Source organism: Carettochelys insculpta, chromosome 1 (genome assembly GCF_033958435.1).
Source record: "Carettochelys insculpta isolate YL-2023 chromosome 1, ASM3395843v1, whole genome shotgun sequence".
In the NCBI taxonomy this organism is placed as follows: Eukaryota; Metazoa; Chordata; order Testudines; family Carettochelyidae; genus Carettochelys; species Carettochelys insculpta.
Genome location: NC_134137.1, coordinates 311,039,033 through 311,058,319, shown reverse-complemented (window position 1 = coordinate 311,058,319; position 19,287 = coordinate 311,039,033). Strand labels below are relative to the sequence as shown.

General features: G+C 43.6%; 1 protein-coding gene across 3 annotated transcripts in view; it reads right to left on the bottom strand.

Moving 5' to 3' along the window:
• PTPRB (protein tyrosine phosphatase receptor type B) overlaps positions 1-19,287 on the bottom strand; it is a 113,810-nt gene that overhangs the window by 26,976 nt on the left and 67,547 nt on the right. For 2 of the 3 annotated variants that reach the window (XM_075012866.1, XM_075012885.1), the window contains 7 exons: positions 16,910-17,179; positions 15,299-15,562; positions 13,264-13,527; positions 12,644-12,925; positions 9,581-9,859; positions 7,376-7,525; positions 4,448-4,691 (listed from right to left, as the gene is read on the bottom strand). In XM_075012866.1, the coding sequence (XP_074868967.1) occupies positions 4,448-4,691; positions 7,376-7,525; positions 9,581-9,859; positions 12,644-12,925; positions 13,264-13,527; positions 15,299-15,562; positions 16,910-17,179 (1,753 nt within the window). The remainder of the gene's footprint in view (positions 1-4,447; positions 4,692-7,375; positions 7,526-9,580; positions 9,860-12,643; positions 12,926-13,263; positions 13,528-15,298; positions 15,563-16,909; positions 17,180-19,287) is intronic. The other variant, XM_075012875.1, reaches the window with a different exon arrangement.

Genomic DNA, 19,287 nt, shown 5'->3' with positions numbered 1-19,287 from the left:
CGAGCCTCTGTATCATGGGTCCAAATCATAAAGATGTCATCAATGTATCTTAAGTAGAGGAGTGGTAATAGGGGACGAGAGCTGAGGAATCGTTGTTCCAGGTCAGCCATAAATATATTAGCATATTGTGGGGCCATGCGGGTGCCCATAGCAGTTCCACTAATCTGGAGGTACAAATTGTCCCCAAAACGGAAATGATTGTGTGTGAGAACAAAGTTACAGAGGTCAGACACCAGATTGGCTGTGGTGGCATCAGGGATGGTATTCCTGATTGCTTGTAATCTGTCTTTATGTGGAATATTAGTGTACAGAGCCTCTACATCCATTGTGGCAAGGATGGCATTATCAGGAACTTTTCCAATGTTTTGTAATTTCCTCAGGAAGTCAGTGGTATCTCAGATATAGCTGGGAGCGTTGATGGCATAGGGTTTGAGGAGGGAGTTCACATAACTGGATAGTCCGGTGGTAAGGGTGCCAATACCTGAAATGATAGGGCATCCAGGGTTTCCAGGTTTGTGGATTTTGGGAAGTAAATAGAATAATCCAGGCTGCGGCTCAGATGGTGTGTCTGAGTTAATGAGGTCCCGAGTAGCAGCAGGGAGTTCCTTCAGTAGTTGTTGTAATTTCCTTTGGAATTCCAAAGTGGGATCAGCGGAGAGAGGTCTGTAAAATGTGGTGTTGGAGAGCTGTCTGGCTGTCTCCTGTTCATAGTCTGACCTGTTCAGGATGACCACAGCACCCCCTTTGTCAGCTGGTTTGATTATGATGTCTGGGTTATTTTTGAGACTCTGGACAGCATGGCGTTCAGCATAGTTCAGATTATGTCTCATTTGGCATTGTTTGTGTATAATATCAGCCTGAGCACGGTTGCAGAAGCACTGTACGAGCTGCTTTGGAAGGCGATGGAGAGATACCAATGCAATATACTTGGACTGGTGAAGCACTGAAAGGCATCGGGAGAGATATATGGTTGCGAAGTCATTTGGGCAGGGAATGATATGAAGCATGAGGCAGGAGTCAGATTCCTTCGTAACAAAAGAGCTAGAGGATCATTGCTAGGATACAAACCAGTGAGTGCAAGAATGATGGTAGCTAGATTTGAAGCAAAACTCTTCAACATCTCGGTTGTTCAGGTGTATGCACCCATGTCAGACAATGGGAGGAAGAGATTGAGCTATTCTATAAAGACTTGACAAAGACGCTGGAGGAGATTCTGAAAAGTGATGTTTGATAATCAGCGGAGATTGGAACACAAAGGTTGGAACAGATAATGAAGGTTGGGAGAAAGTCATGGGAAGGTTTGGATACAGAGAAAGAAATGATTGAGGTGAGAAACTACTACCATTTGCTACGGACCATGAGATGGTGATCTGCAACACAAGATTTTAACAAAAAGACTGTAGGAAGTGGACATGGAGATCAAATGATGGAAAGTCCAAGAAACCTGATAGATAAGATTTTGATAAGAAGATGGGTAACATCAGTACAGGAGTTCCAAAACTTCCAAGGAGTGGATATAGACTTGGACCACAGTCTAGTGATCGCAAACCTCAAGATAAAACTCAAGAGAAAGTGGAAGACACAGCTTAAGAAGAAATGTGGTGAGGCTAGGCGAGGAAGAAATAGGGAAAGCATACAGAGCAGCACTTGAAGAGAAGATTAGGAATGTGGTCACAGAGAAAGACCTAGATAAGAGAGTTGAAGGGATAGCCATGGTGACAGAAGAGGCAATTGAGCAGACTGTTCCAGAAGAAAAGAAGATCAATAAGAAGTGGATTACACAGGAGACACTGAAGTTGGTCCAAGAGACGAGAGAATTGAAATTCAGAAGGGATGATTCTGAGAGGGTGGAATAGCAATATAGGGTGAAATGTAATGAGGTAAGGAAAGTGGTCAGAAAGGATTAGGTGAAATGACTAGAGGAGCAGTGTGAAAGATATAGAGAGGTATTATGGTGAATGTAAGACCTGGGAGGTGTTAAAAATGATTAGGAATATTAATAGGAAGTGGCAGCTGAAGCAGATGGCAATCAAAGATGAGAACAAAGAGGTGCTCATGAACAAGGAGAAGATTGTGCAGCGATGGACAAGATAGTGCATCGATCTATACAAAGCACAGTTGGACCTGAGTGTCTCAGAGAGACTGATCAAAGAACTGAAAGAGAGATCTCTGATGAGCATCAAGAGCAAGACCAATGTTTTGAAGGAGGAAGTAGAAAGAGCAGTGAAATGGCTAGAGAACAAGAGCCTGGGAAATGATAAGATCTGGGAGAGATGATTAAATATGGTGGAGAAAGTATGATTCAGGAAATACACCGCCTATGTAATATAGCATGGAAAAAAGGGAAAGCACCTAAGGAATGGACAAGATCCATGCTAGTGACAATACACAAGAAAGGAAGTGCACTGGAGTGCAAGTACTACAGGACGATTGCCCTAATGAGTCATGTAGGTAAGGTGTTGATGATGATACTGATGGAGAGACTAAGATCGCAGACAGAAGAACATCTAGCAGATGAGCAATAGGGTTCAGGTAGGATAGAAGTACCAGACAGCAGATATTGGCACTAAGATTGATAGCAGAGAAAGCTTGATGAAAGAACAAGAACATCTACAATTGCTTCATCAATTTTCAGAAAGCACTTGACACTATAGAACAGAAAGCGACTGGGGCAGAATTGGGAGCTGTATGGAGTGGATAGCAGACTGATACAGTTGTTGAAGGATATCAGTGGCAATGTGGAGGCAGTGGTGAGTACTTTCAGAGAGTTGGGAAGTTGGTTTACAATGAGTAAAGTTTGACAGAAGGAGATCTGATATCACCAAGTATCTTCATCACATATCTAGAGAGAGCAATGGACAAGATCAAGGAAGTGGTAGGAGGGATATCTGTGCATGGGATAAGAATCAACAACCTGAGATTCACAGATGATATAGTTATAATTGACAAAGGTGAGGTGAAGCTAGGGAAAATGGCACAGGTGCCAAACAAGGGAGGGACGTAGTATGGACTCACTATGAACACTGATAAAAAAAAACAATGGTATTTGGAGATAAGGAAATAGAAGGGAAGATCAGTGTAGATGGGATTGAAGTAGAGAAAGCAGAGAAGTTCACCTATCTAGGGAGCAACATAAGATATGATCCAGACTATAAGAAGAAAATAGCAACTAGAAGAGCAAAAGCAAGAGCGAGTTTGAAGGCAATGGATAAGATCTGGAAAAGCAAAGTGATTAGCTTAGGAATGAAGCTGAGCATCTTGAACATGTGTGTTCAGCAGCATATTGTATGGCTGTGAGACACGGGTGATAATGAAAGATTCAAAGAATATTGGCATTCAAGAGCAGTTGTTATAGAAAGATCCTGAGAATAGAATGGATGCAGAAGGTTACCAATGAGGAATTATAGAGGAAGATACAGCTAAATGAGAACCTACTGCAGAAGGTTATACAATGCAAATTACAGATATTTGGGCATATTTGCAAAATGAACGATGGACGAAAAATTAAGACACTGGTATTTGGCAAAATGGATGGTTCAAATAGGAGAGGCAGACCCCACAGAGAAAGAGTAGATGATATAGTAGATTGGTCTGACGCTGGTCTGTGGAAACTAAGCTGCTCTGCACTAGACAGGGAAAGATGGAAGGAAATAGTCAGAGAGGCATCACATAACAGTGGACACTGAGCCCATGGTTGTTGGTGATGATGAAATCATGTTTATTTGAAATACAAATCACAATGGTAGGGAGATATTACTTCAAAAACTCTAGTGTTTGACTGAAATCTAAGGCTTAGATGGTGGGTCATACTCCAGCTGCTTTCTGCTGTTCCCTAGGCACAAAATGGCCTTAAAGGAATTGGATTCAGCCCTTGGAGTTTCATGCCAATGTAGAGGACTCAACAGGAATTATACAGATATTTTAACAGCTCTCATACCATGCCTGATTGTGACTGACGCTTCTCTTTGCCCTGAGCCGGCTCTAAAGACTTTCTGAGCCTATCGGAAGCTGGCACAGAGTAGAATAGCCCTTGAGTTGCTCTAATTTGCACCAGCAGATCATCCTGGTGCAGCCTGTCTACAGAATTAGAGGAGCACAAAGCCATCTCTGCATGTCTCACTCCCCACTTTTAGCTGCTGTGAATACTGCCCTGACTCAGCCGCTGATCCAGCCCTTCAGTCGCTCTGTGGAGAAATTAGCAACTGTAGAAAGTTGCCTATTAAAGTAAAAGATACACAGAGGTTCACACGTAACGAATTGTAGGATTCCAAGGCTGGTGAGACAGGGGAGGAACAAAGCTTTTATAAATTGCACATTACAACACAGAGAACACCATGTAACACAGGTTATTAATCTACAGCAGCTCAAGCATATCAGGCATCTAGATAGCATAGTGCCTAATAATACAGCACATCTCACACAGCACAATGACCACAATAAATCTAACCTGTATGCAGTCCTGGGTTTTAGTGGCCCGTCACAGAATTTCTGCTCATTTGGATCACATTTTCCGCCCAGACTCTCCATCTCAGCTCCAAGCTTAATGTCAAAGCTCTTATAGTTACTGTCAAGGTTTTCAGCACATTTGCTGGCAAAATAGTTTGTTTGATAGATGTGTATAGAATTGTTATGCTTGTATTCCAGGTAGGAAGGTAATGGGTGCTGCTGATCCGGCTTCAGCTCTTCATTGCCTGGGGAAAAAATGCATATCATATGCCACAGCTCTTGTGCTAGTAGTGAAGTATAATAGTTAAGACCCTGAGTATTAACACTTGAGATATTCATGCACTTTGAGAGGCTGCATAGTTTACTGCAAGGGATAGCAACCAAAACAGCAAGAGGAGACATTTTTTCCAATTTGGTAAACTCAATAATTCAAGATCCGTAATGCATGTGAATACAAGACAGTCCTTAATAAATAACATCAAACCGTACATTTTGTAACCTCTATTTTAAGAACTGTGCACACATAATGATTTGTAATGCACTACATGTCTACTGCAGGACTTTCACAAACTTTTTATATATTCTATTTCTTCACTCTTTGCGTGTATGTTTGTACGACTGTCTTCCTGACTTTCACTCCCGAACCTTCTCTCTCTCTCTCTCTTCACGATGCTAAGGAAAATTATCCAATGTTTTGAGATTATATATTGTTTACTATTAGCTATGAGTTGTTTATTTTTGGGCTTTTAGATGTTAACTGTAGGGAGGATTTTTTATTTTTTTACTTTGCAACGATAGCATTGGGAACCACAAAGAAGTCCTTAAAAAGCCTCATGTGGCTCCAGAGTTGCAGGGCATGGGACCAGAAGTTAGGTAACCTGGGATCTATTCCCAGCCCCCACCCTAAACTGCTGTATGACCACAGGCAAGTCACTCTCTTCTGAGCCTCTGTATTCCCATCTGTCAAATTACCTTCCTTTATACTGCACTGGAAGGTCTATGAAAGAAACACACTATATATGAACTGTTATTATTAATCTTAACTGTCGTGGTGATTAGTAGCTATGATCTCTTTGCAAACTACAGTTGGTTTGGTGTGGTAATCTGCTTCCCCAGGAGAAGAAGCAGAATACAGCACATAAGACATTCCTGCAGATAGGAAGTTGTGTTTCAAAGCAAACTGGTGCTGTGGTTTAAAAAGCTTCTTACAATCTGATCAAGCTTCTTACAATCTTACTGCACTGTACTGGCTTTGAAATTGCTGAGCCAATGAAAACCACCCTCTTTACAGAGACCTCTACAGATTCAAATATTTTGAGAGTCCTAAAGAAATCCTGTGAGTTTTTCTAGAGTGACTGATGCTCCACACACTGCTGCCTTGTGGCACAAATGCTTAAATTAAGACTTAGGGTATGTCTATGCTAGAGCATGAGATGTAACTCCCAGCTGGGATAGACACACCCATGCCAGACTTAGTGTGCTTAAAATAACGGCACAGCCACAGCTGCATAGGTATGGATTAGCTGCCCACGTATGTACCCAAGGTGTCAGATGGGAACCACCATGTTTTAGCATGCTAACTCATTCAGAGCTAGCAGGGATGTCCATCTGAGCTGGGAGGCACATCTCCCACTCCAACGTACACCTACCCTAGCTCAGGGTGTTCCAGGCACATTGTCTCCTATTTGAATCCACACCGCACGCTGGCCTATGGGGACACTTTTGGTTTGCTACTGGCTTGCCAGGCTAGATAACACAGGGCAGTTTAATATAACCCTTCCAGATTCCGTTCTAGAACCACATGCACAGGAAGGGTCCCACACCTTCAGAAGGTTATGTGAATCACCTTGGCTGCATAATGCTGCCTCTGCGCCCCCCCACCTCTACCCCATCTACTGCCTTCTAGTGAGTTAAAGAAAAAAGTACCCAGCTGGTACAGAGAAAAGTTGCAAAAGGAAATGACTGTAGTCCTGAGAAATGAATCCTGATTTTTTATTATTTATGATAGTGCCTAAGAGGGTCAGCTATGTGAGGTACTGAACCAATATATGGCGAGAGCCACTTGATACTCCCAAACAGTTTACGCTGTGAATAGAACAAGGAGTCCTATGGCACCTTAGAGACTAATAAACCCACTGACAAAGTGGGTCTTTATCCACAAAAGCTTATACCCAAATAAATCTGTTAGTCTCATTGTTTTTGCAGGTACAGGCTAACATGGCTATCCTTCTGACACGCTGAATAGACAAGAATGACGCAAGATGTGAGGAAAAAAGGATTTTTTTTTTAACATAGGAACACCAGAGATACAGAATGATTAAACAACTTACACTAGGTCACAGAAGGAGCCACCTTTCCTATTTATAGGCTAGCACATGGAAGGAAATATATTTGTATGGGGAGGTTTTCTACTTTGATTTACATTGATGTACAAGACAGCAATTTGTCTCATGACATAAGCATCATGTAAATCATTTTATTCAGACTGTAAGCTACTTTTGTTTTCTAATAATGGCTTATCAGGCAAGACGGAGGCCAGCAGAAACTGAAGCTGAGATGCACTCCTAACTGCTTCAAGATAGTGTCTAAGATGCATCGAGTCAATGCATAGCAAGGCAATCTGTCCCATTTCTATTCTCTGAGACATTTGCTTTGAATTCCCTCTTTGTCTCTGTAAAGAAACCCTCAAAACATCTGGTAACATTCCAGAGAACAAAGCAGAACTCTGTCCTCAACTTTGGTGCCAGTGGGGACTGGACCTCTGGGTCTCAAAACCTCCCCTGGCTGAGATAAAGGACCAGGTTAATTGGCTTGGATGCAGAAGCAGATCCAGATACCTCTTCTGATGTACAATACATAGATGAAGACAGATACTCTCCCTGTGTTAACATGGGTTACAGAAAAATACTATGAATTCATGAAAACTTACCATCGGCTTCTCTCACAACCACAGTGAAGTATTTCACAGCTCCATTGGTGTCACTGAACCAGCTGCAGTTGAAAGTAAAATTGATGGAAGATTTGGTAATGAGTGCCTCCTTTTTGTTCACTCGGATATAGGGGGGTGGAGGTGGAGGACCTGGGAAAGAAGAGAGAGGGAATGAGAAATAAAGAACACAGAATAGACTCATAGAATAACAGAACTGGAAGGGACCTCAGGAGGTCCTCAAGTCCAGTTTCTTATCCTCACAGCAGGACAAAGCACTATCTATATAATCCCTGTTAGATATTTACCTAATCTTGTCTTAAATACTTCCAGGAATGGAGATTCTACAACCGCCCTAGGCATCATGGCCAGCTATACATTTTTAAATTACATAGAACAGCAAATGAGATGGAAATCTCAACAGAACTCAGTCATTCAGTCCAAATCTTTCTCATATTATGCTCTTTACAGTCATAGAGTACATCCCTTTCCAGCAGAGAAGCTACCAGAAGACAAAACAGACCAGCAGTGCTGTAAATACGACGACAAAGGTAGCTCTTTACAGTTGGATTTCCCTCAGAAGCTGCCCAGGGTTGCTCTACAGTCTCATTAAATCCTTTCCATTTTAAATTATAACTTCTACAATAGTATTATCAGAGGGGCTCACTCCAGGTACTTCGAAACCACTGAAGCTTCAGGTAGACATTTGCTTTGAAAAGCCTGATTTCCTGCCACACCAAATGGAACAATAAACAATGTTCGAGGAACAATACATGGCACTGAATTAATTAAGCAACTATTTACATGTAGACTACCTGGCTCCAAAATGGCTTCCATAGGGACTGCCATTTGTATCCACTGTATGTCTGAAGAGGCTAAATGTTGAACAGTGAGACATCAGGAACCAAGCAGAAAAGGAACAAGAGCAAGAGGGAACAGGTACATTTGACATAAGTCTCCCATAGGAATGCTACAGCACTGTAATAGAGATTTCAGCTAAACGTTTCCAATGACTTAGGTAGCCATATATACTGTATCATTATCTATTGTTTAATAGTTGTGGCTAAAATTTAAAGGGTTTCAGTGTGGATAAGGAGGCAATAGTTCATATGCTTATTTGAAGCCAAATCAGATCTCTTTGGTCCATAAGACCAGTCTGGAATTCTTGGGAGAGCTGGTTCCTTCATGGTATTTAGACAGTCCTGCTTCCAAGATCCATCAGGACCTGAAAGTGCAGAGATGTCTAAAAATGCAAATAATGGAGAACTTACACCTTCAGAGAGGCTCTGTTGTTTTTGGAAACACATCAGGTTAGTTCTGATTTTATTTGAACTTGTAGTATCCTTTGTGGTAGAGAAAAGACAGGGCTTGGTTGCAATTTATATGAAGGGTTGGTTGTGGCTGTTTTCCTTCAGAGAGCACTCATCAGTCTGTGGCCCTAAACTGAGATCATCAATAAACAGAGAGGAGTAGTCTGCTTTCAAGGTGAGTCAGCATCAGGACCTCCTTGAAGGAAGGCGGCTGCCCATAAGGCTCCCGCATTCAGCTATTCCTTTCTCCAACGTTTAAGGTCTGAGGGCCTGCTCTGCTCCCCGGTCTCTTATCTCCTGAGCTGGATTTCTCCATTTTAAGTGCCTCCCTCCAACTCTGACATCTGTCACAGGTGTGAAGAGGCAGGGCCACCAGAGCCCACATTAGCTCACTAACCCTTTGATACCAGGGTTGGGATCTGTATATCCCATCACAGTGGGAGTATTTTAGTGACCGGTCTCTGTAATTCTCATTTGCTCTCTGCAGCCAAGTGGGAACTGGTGACCAGACCCCTCAGCCATACTCCACGGAACATTTGCCCAGCAGGGCAGCTAAGAAGCAAGTCCAGCGGAGAGCAAAGTTACAGTTGTAGGCTGCTTGTTATGCCATGACAGACCGATTATAAGTCTCCACTCACTGTATGAGTCAAATATACCACTTTTATCATACCCTTCACACAGTGAGAAAACACCCTTCTAAAGCAAGTTTTAGATGCCTTATAATTTTGCCCAGCATTCATCTCAATGCAGGTGTTCCTCATTTGGTGGCTAGTGTGACAGAAGAGGCAGGTCTGGAGGTTAAAAAGTCTGCTGACTAACCAACAGGACCAGATGATTATTCCTGTCCACCTCTTTCCTCCATGTCACTGTATCTGCTTTCAGCACATCAAAGACTTACGATCTATCATAGTGATGGTGCTGTCTTCAACAACCTCACTAGTCATGTCTCCTGATTGCACTTTGATGGATACCAAGTACCTCTTGTGGGGTACTAATGTCATGATGTTTTGCAAAGACCTTTCTTTTTCTATCCTTTTGGAAAACTCAACTTCTCCAGTGTCCATTTTTTTGCATTCAATGCTATATCCATCGAAGTCCGAGTCAGGCGGGGTCCAGGAACATGCAATGGCAGTAGAATTTTGTGGCCGGCAGTGAAGATTTTGTATCTTGTCTGGTTCTGAAGATGGAGGAGAGGTTGAAAAGTTGAAGTGTAACGTAACAGTGGACATGCATTATACATTTTGTGCTCAATCTATGGCTTGGCCATCTTTCTCAACCTTCTAAATTAACAATATAATTAGAACTGAGGGACTAGGAGTCAGGATTCCTAGCTCCACTACGCCACTGAAAGGTTTTGGGAAAGTCACCTATTATTTATGTGTAAAATGAATTAATGTCATTGACATTCAAAAAGACCTGTGATTCTTCAGTAATTAATTGTTTAAAAAAACCTACTCTGGAAATTTTCTGAAGAGAGGTGCAATAGGAATCCAACATATTATTAGAACCATGATACACTTGGAACTTAAATCTAGTTAAAAAAACTCATCATACAGCATAATTAAAATTCAGACTTTTTACAATTAAATGTTCATATCACATTGTATGCACTCTATAGTGAAAGGGATAAATCTCTGACCTGCTGTTTACAAACTCATCTATTTCCTTTCAATTTTATTTTCTGCAATTGTCCAAAGGAATAAATTATATCTGAAGAACCAAAGTACTGTATCTTCAAAAGGAGGTGTTGCAGGGCACTGCCAGTCATGTGTGGCAGGGCGCCTCCAGCTGCACGGCGGGGTGCCTCGAGAGACACCGCACAGTCCAGCAGCTTCTCTCGTAAGTGGCAGCGGTTTTTTTGTTGTTTTTTTCAGTGGTGGGAGAGGAAGGCTGAGATTGGGGCTGGGGGAGCCTGGCAGGGGTGGGAGGGCAGATGAACCCTAGCATATAACTGACTTTTGGTAACAGCAGACAACTTTCCCCACCCCATTAGTCTGTTATATCGAGGGTTTATATTTATCTCCCTGTCCATCCATCCCACTTGGCACAGCTTTTTTATGTCTACTCTCAAACACCCTCTATTCCCAATGTGTTTCTAAACACAGACCAGTTTCATCGGTCTTTTGTGGAAGAAAAGTAAGAGGGGTAAATGGGAAGTGCATATGAATGTCCATACTATCCCCTTATGCCTCTACGATCACTTACAGGACTTTTTGCTGCAATTTCATGGCTTCCTGGTATGCTTAGGGGAAGAAGCCTACCAAGTGACATCTTTATTCTGTCCTTCTACTTCCCCATTGGCACTTTGAAATCAAGAAGCAAATAGTTGCTATTTTGCCCCTTAAAATTTTTTCAAGGTGCAACATGAAAAGAAACAAGCAAGTTTAGGACGTCCAGTCTACATTTAGTGGTTAATATCTGCAGTTATCACAAGATGACTAATTCAGCTGAGGGCATGGGACAAAAGTCATATGACTGATGTGTGACTCTCTTTTGCTGTGTAACATACAGAAGGCCCATCTCAATGGAGCATGTCTATGAAGTATGTGTTTTGCTGTGCAAAATACGTGCTTTACTTATGCCATATGACACACAACACATGACCCCAAGTTCAAATTACTGTATGTTCCAAACAGGTCCACATGGCTTCACTATTTCACCCACTTCATGGCAGACTCGTCATCAGACTGTCAGTGAGATCTGCTAGACTCACATAAATAAGGGCAAAAGCCACAAACAGCACCGGAGGAAAAAGGAACTCTTTGAATTTACTTTTGCAAATCTAATACTCGAGTCTCTCTCGTCCCTCACAGACACACTTCCTTTTTGATTGCTCAAAATATCTCAGTGGACCCACCTCAAATTTCAAAATCCCAGTAATCCTGAACTCAGTTGGAGTACTGGTGTGAAATCAGTACGATGACGTTCAAAAAAGACAAGTTAAAAAGCACCATACTTAGGAAGGAAAAAAATCAAATGAATGAGTCCTCACAATGGCGACTAACTGAATAGGTGGTAATTCTACTGATGAGGATATGGAGGTTAAAATAGATGACAAACTGAATGTGAGTCAGTCGTGTGATGCAGCTGTAAAAAACTAAAATAATTTGGGGGTGAATTAGTAGGAATGTTATATGGAATACACAGGGAGCAATTCCTCCACGGTACTTGGCACTGCTGAGGCCTCAGCTGCAGTACTGCCCTTAAGTAAAGATGTGGACAAATTGGAGCCAGTGCAAAGTAGAGCAACAAAAACGACAAAAGGCTCAGAAAACCCAGCCTGTGGGGAAAAGTGGAAAGGGCTGGGCATGGTCAGTTTTCAGAAAACACCACTGATGGGGGTGGAGATCTGATAACAGTCTTCAAATATTTTAAGAGGTGTGCTAAAGGGGAGACTAACCAATTGTTCACTGAAGGTAGGACTAGAAGTAGTGGCTTTCATCTATATCAAGGGAGATTCAGGTTAAATATTAGGAAAAACTTCCTAGCTGTAAGGTTAGTTAAGCTCTGGCACAGGCTTCAGATGTGGAATCTTCCTCATTGGAGGATTGTAAGAACTGGTCAAACAGACACTTGCCATGTATGGTCTAGGTTTACTACATCCTATCTCAGTGCAGGGGAGTTGAACTCGATATCTTTCCTAGGTGCCTTTCAATCCTATATTTCTCTGATTCTATGACAAATCAAAACCTAGAACCAAATAGCCCAGGAATTTCAGTAATATTTTGATTTTGATTTGAATTTTGCAGCTTGTGTTCATTTCTATCTATGAACACTTGAAGTGGGCCAGGACGAAAGGACATTTTGATTTCCACTTGAATCCATATCCAGACATTCTTGAGTCAACCAGCAGAAATTCGTAAATGGTTAACTGTAATGGGTAAGATTTATCTAACTGGCCCACACTGTTTCAGCCTCATCTTCAGATGAGCTCTAAGGGATCGATAAAATCGGCTCTTACTTGTTCTCACAGTTCCAGACAGCGATAGACTATACGTCTTCCAGTTGTCACCACTGACACTCCTGATACTGAATGTATAGAGCCTTCCCGGTCGAAGGCCATACACGATGCGTCCGTTTGATCTGCTTTTGACGTAGGGGTTGAAGACTGTAAGGGGATCTCTTGGGAACCACTGCAACTCAAAGTCATCATAATCCGTCCAGTCTGGGGGACCCCGCCAGGTGATTGATAGCGAAGTGTTTGCAACATCGGCAAATGATACAACACTAGGAGGACTGGGTGCTAGACAAAAGAGGTAAAATTGGGGAAAAGAAAAGTTTTTAATGACATTTCATACAGAATGGGCACATGAGAAAACAAGCCATTATCTTAGGCTTCTTCATTTATCTTCATCTCCTTCAAAGTCACCTTGACAAGAAACAGGCCTCTGAACAAACCAGTTGGGCTGTGATTTATTTCCTGCCATTAATGTAATACCATTTATGATGGTCTTACTTGTGCTTTTATATACTTTTAATAATTCATGTAATAAAATCTTATCTCACAATAAATCCATTAGACATCTATGAACTGCCATAAATTATGACAGTTGGAGGTAAAAAGCCACTGTGTTTTTTTACCTGTTCTTCCCTCAGCCTCTGCTCTATTAGTCAGGTCACCACTGTGGGTCACTACAACCAGGGTGTATTTTCTGCCAGGAACCAGGCTCTGGAAATGCCACTCTCTTAGATCTTTCCTTTGCCATGTTTCCTTCTGTGTGCCATTTGGGTTATAAAGATTCAGTTCATAATAATCTACATCTCCTGATGCCAGTTCCCAGGTGAACCACAGACTGTCTGTCATGTTTCTGTTGGTGGCTCTGAGATGAGTAACTGGGGCCGGAACTGAAAGAGAGAGTATACAGTTACTCCAGGCTGAGTATTCTGGAGAATTGTGTAACAACAGTGCAGTGACAGTGACCATATGTTAGATCGAGACACACAGCACTGCTGGACTATAAACACGAAATAAGTTATAGTGTGTGTTTGTGGGGGGTAAGTGGGAGATTAGAGGAGGCTTGTGGGAACAACACAGCTCTTACAAATGCCTCCCACACTGTGCCACCCGGCAATGATGAGACAAGTAACAACTATTCCTGACCATGAAAATCCTGTTCATTTCACTGATCATTACCTCATCTTCCCTCTCTCCCACTCGTTTTGCCCGCTTGTTTCATCTTATCATTAACCTGTGTTATAAGCTCTTTGGGGTAGAGGGCTGTCATTTTTATTTCATCCCTATTTAGTGCCTAGCACACTGGGGATTCTGCCCTTGGTCAGTACACTTAGGTATCACTTGGCGGCAGATAATAAATTAGAACAATATTTATTATCTGAAAAACAGTTGCCACAATCTAAAATTTTGCTTCTTTTTAGATAATGCCTCAAATGTATAGGGAGAGTTTGGATACTCATAGCTGCTTTACTTGGCTCTAGTACCAACTTTTGGATATCACACTAGGTAATTAGGTCTTTAAGGAAGATGTAAGTGGGGATGGATTATCCTTCTAGATCAGGAATGGGCAATAATATTTGATGGGGGGCCCACTCCAAGAATTTGGTAAGTGATCAAGGGCCGCACGCTTCCTTGATACTAATGGAGAAGGTGCGAGGTCTGGGTGAAGGTTGGGTACGGAAGAGAACTTGGGGTAAGGGAATGGCTGCAGGAGGATGTGTGGGATCTGGGAGGGAGTTTGGGGGAAAAAGGGGGTTGTGACCTCGGATAAGGTCTGGAAGGGGGTATGGGTGACATGAAGAAGGGGTTTAGGAGGGGTGCAGAGCCTGGGACTGGGGTGTGATCATGGGCTGCAGGGATTTGGGTTGTGATCAGAAATAGGGGGTTAGGGTGCAGCATCTGGGAGGGGGTTGTGATCTGGAGGAGTGGTGCAGAAGGGGGTGCAGGGTTTGGGAAGGGGTACGGGGGCAGGACTGGGAGTGCAGAGGTTTGGGCTACATGGGGTAGGAATGCAGGAAGCGGGGCAGAGGAATGTGGGGAGGAAGGCTCTGGTTGGGAAGCACTTACTTGGGTGGTTCTCAGCCAACAGCCCAACAAGTTCCTTATCCAGGGTGCAGTGTTCCCTCTAATTTTTTCTGTCCATGTGTGGAATAAATTTTGTTATGTGCACTGAGGCATGTGCAAATGTACACCACCGGTGGATGGCTGTGGGTGCTGTGCTAACCAGTTGGGTGGCACCTGACTCTCTCCTGGGTAGCCACTCAAGTGCTCATCTACAGGGAACGCTGCCAGGGTCCCTGCCTTCCATACTGCAGCTCGTGCTCAGAGAAGCTGCAGGGGCCATGCGTACTGGTCAGAACTGACAGCTGAGAGCCCAGGGAGAGGAGGGGTACTTCACATGCTGCCTGTCCTATAAACAGGCAGCTCTTCTGGCCAATGGGAGCTACAAGATTTTGCTGGTGGTAGGGCCAGTGTGAGAAGTCTCTCCTCCCACCCCCAGGTTCACTCACAGAACCCTGCAGCCAGCTCTTCTGAGCTCTGAGCAGGCGTGGGGCAAGCAGGGTGCCAGCTGAGGCACCCACAGGCCAGAACCAGTGGGTTGGTGGGCCAGATCTGGCCTGTAGGCTGTATTTTGCCAGGCCCAGCACTAGATGCTCCTACCTGTTCTTCCAAATGTGGATGATTCATTTGTGAGATCTCCACTGTGAGTAACAATCACCATTTTATACATCCTGCCTTGCTGCAAGTTGTGGAAAGAACACTGCTGGAGGTTCCGGTCCCCTTGAATTCTGTCCTGGAGGGATCTGTCTGGATTGTACAAAAAGATATGATAGGAGTCCAGTTCTCCCTGGGATGCAATCCAGCTGAATGACAGGCGCCCATTAGTATTTTCTGTGACCTTCAGATTTGTGACAGCGGCTGGGACTAGAAACAGGGATAGATAGAGGAGAAAATGTCAGAATGTCTACTAACTAAGCTGAATCCCACTAAAATTACCACTTTTGATTAGAAGAAGGGTCTATTAAGCCACTGAGAATTACATTCTTGTGATGTAAACACACAAAAATAAGGTGGTCCAGAAACTAGATGAAAATTTTTGTAAGTGGATAGGGATGGATTAACTCTTGAGGGCCTGGGGCTACTGGGACAACCTAGGCTCTGGGGTGGGGTGAAAATTGAAGGGTTCAGTGTGCAGAAAGGGGATGCTGGGGAGTTGGGTGGGGGTATGCAGGGTCTGGGTGGGAAATAGGAAAGGCTGTGTATGGGACTATGGGGTCTAGAGGGGAAGAAGGGTGCTGGAGCAGGCTGGGTGTGGGGGTGCAGGGTCTGGGCAGGAAGTAGGGTGAAGGAGCAGCCTCAGGTAAGGAGTCAGGTCTTGGAGGAAGGTAGGACCAGGCTCTGGGCGGGAAGTAGGGAGCAGGACCAGGCTGGGAGTGGGCTACCAGGGTCTGGGCAGGAGACAGAGTGAGAAGGGACAGGGAATTGGGGTGCTTACCTGGCACAGCTCCCAGGGAGGAACACATGGCTCTGTGCAGCCCTGAGGTGACAAGCTCAGCTCCCTGCTGCTCCCATTGGCCATGATTCCCAGACAATGGGAGCAGCAGGATGGAGCCTGCAGGTGAGCACCACTAGTGGTGACACATACAGATCCTGCCATGGCTGGGTGGGAGAGAAGGAGTGGCAGCTCACAGAGCTACTTCCCCCCCTGCCCTGCCAGGCAGAGCCACAGGAACCATTCGTGGCTGTAGCCCCTAAAGCCCCTTTCACAATCCAGACATGATCATCGCTGCCATTTAACAACACATATGTAATATGTCTAATACCCAACAGGTTCAATCCTCCAGTCTAGGCTCACACAAATCTTCCCTTTAACCTCAGTGTGAAGTTGGCCTGAGAAAAGGGCAACACCTGCCGTATATTTATATTCAGCTGTTGACCAGGATCCTATAAGCCTATAAGTGAATGTAAGGCTAGACAATAGGCACATTAACACTTTCTACATAATGGACATGCTGAGAAATCCTTGACTACAGCAACATTCCTCAACTCTCTGCTTCAATGTACAGTGTACTAAACCCGCAAAAGCCACACTAATCTGTAAGCAATTTTCATTTTTTTAAATTAAACATATGTCAGAGAGAGGATGCAGACACTAAAAGACTGTTCCCTTTTGGAGATTTTTCAATCAGTAGATATTTGGATGACTCATTGTATATACACATATCCAATCTTACTGCAGGCACTGAATATAGGCTGAAATATTCTAACTACCTGTTCGGCCTTCTGTTTCTGCTTGTGTGCTGAAGAGCCCGCCACTGACGGTCAACATTTGCACTCTATACTTCTTGCCAGGCATTAAATCTTCAAATTTGTGCTGTTTAGCTGTCGCTGGCTCTGACTTGTTGCTCAAGAGGATACCTTGCTCCGTCAAAAGCAGGATGTCATATCTTTCAGCCACCCCAGCAGCACTGTGCCAGGTCACTATCAAGGAATGACTACTGTAGGCATGATCTGCAAATAATCCCTGGACGGAGGCAGGTACTGGGAACAACAGCAATTAAAGAGATTGCAAGGTTAACTCTGCACCACTGAATATGCGTTTGTGGATTAACCGTGAAAAATATATATGTATGTTGGTACATACACATGTATGTTGTGTATGTATGTGTGTCTGTGCATATACACGATTCCTACACAAAAACTACTTTCATATGGAACAAAGCACAGAAATGTAGCACTTTAAAGATTAACAAAATGATCGATTAAATGATTATTTCAAATGGAGTTAAGACTAAGAAAAAAACATCAGTAATTTAGTGTTAAATGCATTACAGGGACCTTGGAATTATCCGCAAACCACGCATTATACATCCTGGAAATTCCTAGTGATGGTTAACTTTTTTCTTAAAGTAGGAATATTTTTCTATGGAAATGCATCCACAGGGCACTCAAACAACCTTAAAGCTGCGTCTACACGTGCACGCTACTTCGAAGTAGCGGCACCAACTTCGAAATAGCGCCCGTTGTGTCTACACGCGTCGGGCGCTATTTTGAAGTTAACTTCGACGTTAGGCGGCGAGACGTCGAAGTCGCTAACCTCATGAGGAGATAGGAATAGCGCCCTACTTCGACGTTCAACGTCGAAGTAGGGACCGTGTAGACGATCCGCGTCCCGCAACGTCGAAATTGCTGGGTCCTCCATGGCGGCCATCAGCTGGGGGGTTGAGAGATGCTCTCTCTCCAGCCCCTGCGGGGCTCTATGGTCACTGTGGGCAGCAGCCCTTAGCCCAGGGCTTCTGGCTGCTTCTGCGGCAGCTGGGGATCTATGCTGCAGGCAAGGGTCTGCAACCAGTTGTCAGCTCTGTGTATCTTGTGTTGTTTAGTGCAACTGTGTCTGGGAGGGGCCCTTTAAGGGAGCGGCTTGCTGTTGAGTCCGCCCTGTGACCCTGTCTGGAGCTGTGCCTGGCATCCCTATTTCGATGTGTGCTACTTTGACGTGTAGACGTTCCCTCGCTGCGCCTATTTCGATGTTGGGCTGAGCAACGTCGAAGTTGAACATCGACGTTGCCGGCCCTGGAGGACGTGTAGACGTTACTCATCGAAATAGCCTATTTCGATGTTGGCTGCACGTGTAGACATAGCCTAAGTGAACGAAGTACCATGCAATAACTATACAATCAGGTTTAGGGCACTGTAGAGCTTAGAGAATAAAATGATTTTTTAAGATAAACATTTTTTTTCTTCTATCCGTATTGGTGATGAAGTCATTTCTATTAAATTCTATTTCATAAAAATGGCTAAACTGAGCTGACATGGCAGCTGGTGAACTGAATGGAAACACTTGTGTTCAAGGGAGTACAGGCTTTTTTTGAAATTCTGGCTGCACTGTAATTGGCAGGGCAGCACATAGGAGTATTTGATGGAATGTGAGCAGTTACAGTCCTAACTTCTGGACATTCTGACTGCACGTCCCCTTTACATGGCATGTGTACAACACTCCAACATCATTAGAAAATTTGCCTGCTGTGTACGGCTCTGCTCATTATGTCTCTGCTCTATAAAGTTACCTATATTAGTTAAATATTAAAATAAATACACGTGGGAAGAGCATACAGCGTGGAATGGAAAGATGGAAGGCTGGCTAACCCATTACATCACAAAGTTTTATAGATTTATGAAGTACAGTGTAGCCTCCTTTCCATGAAAGGAAACCACTTGAAACCAGAAGAGACTGATTTGCAGTTTGAATGTCACAGGGAAGTTTGTCTGCCCCACTCTTTTCCCCCCAGCAGTACAAAGAAAATGGAAACCATCTGCATCTCCCCAGCTGCAAATTTTCCCATCAGGGGAGAGAGCCAGGCAGGCAGAAAGTCAGTTCAAAGACAAACTCCCCACAATTACCAGTGGCTGGAGGATGGAAGGGGAGTGCTGTGCTCTGGACACCCTCGGCTAGCAGACAGCCCTTTGGGAATGAACTAGAGAACTGTAATCAACACTCTGAAGAGTCATCCCCTCCGTCACTCTCTGCTTCATGGATCATAAATTCACAAAGCAGATTCCTGCCCATAGTTATTCAACATTCCTCTAACAGAAGTTGAATACTTATTTAAAGAATGATAGCTAAGAAATAATATCATATGAACTCTGGG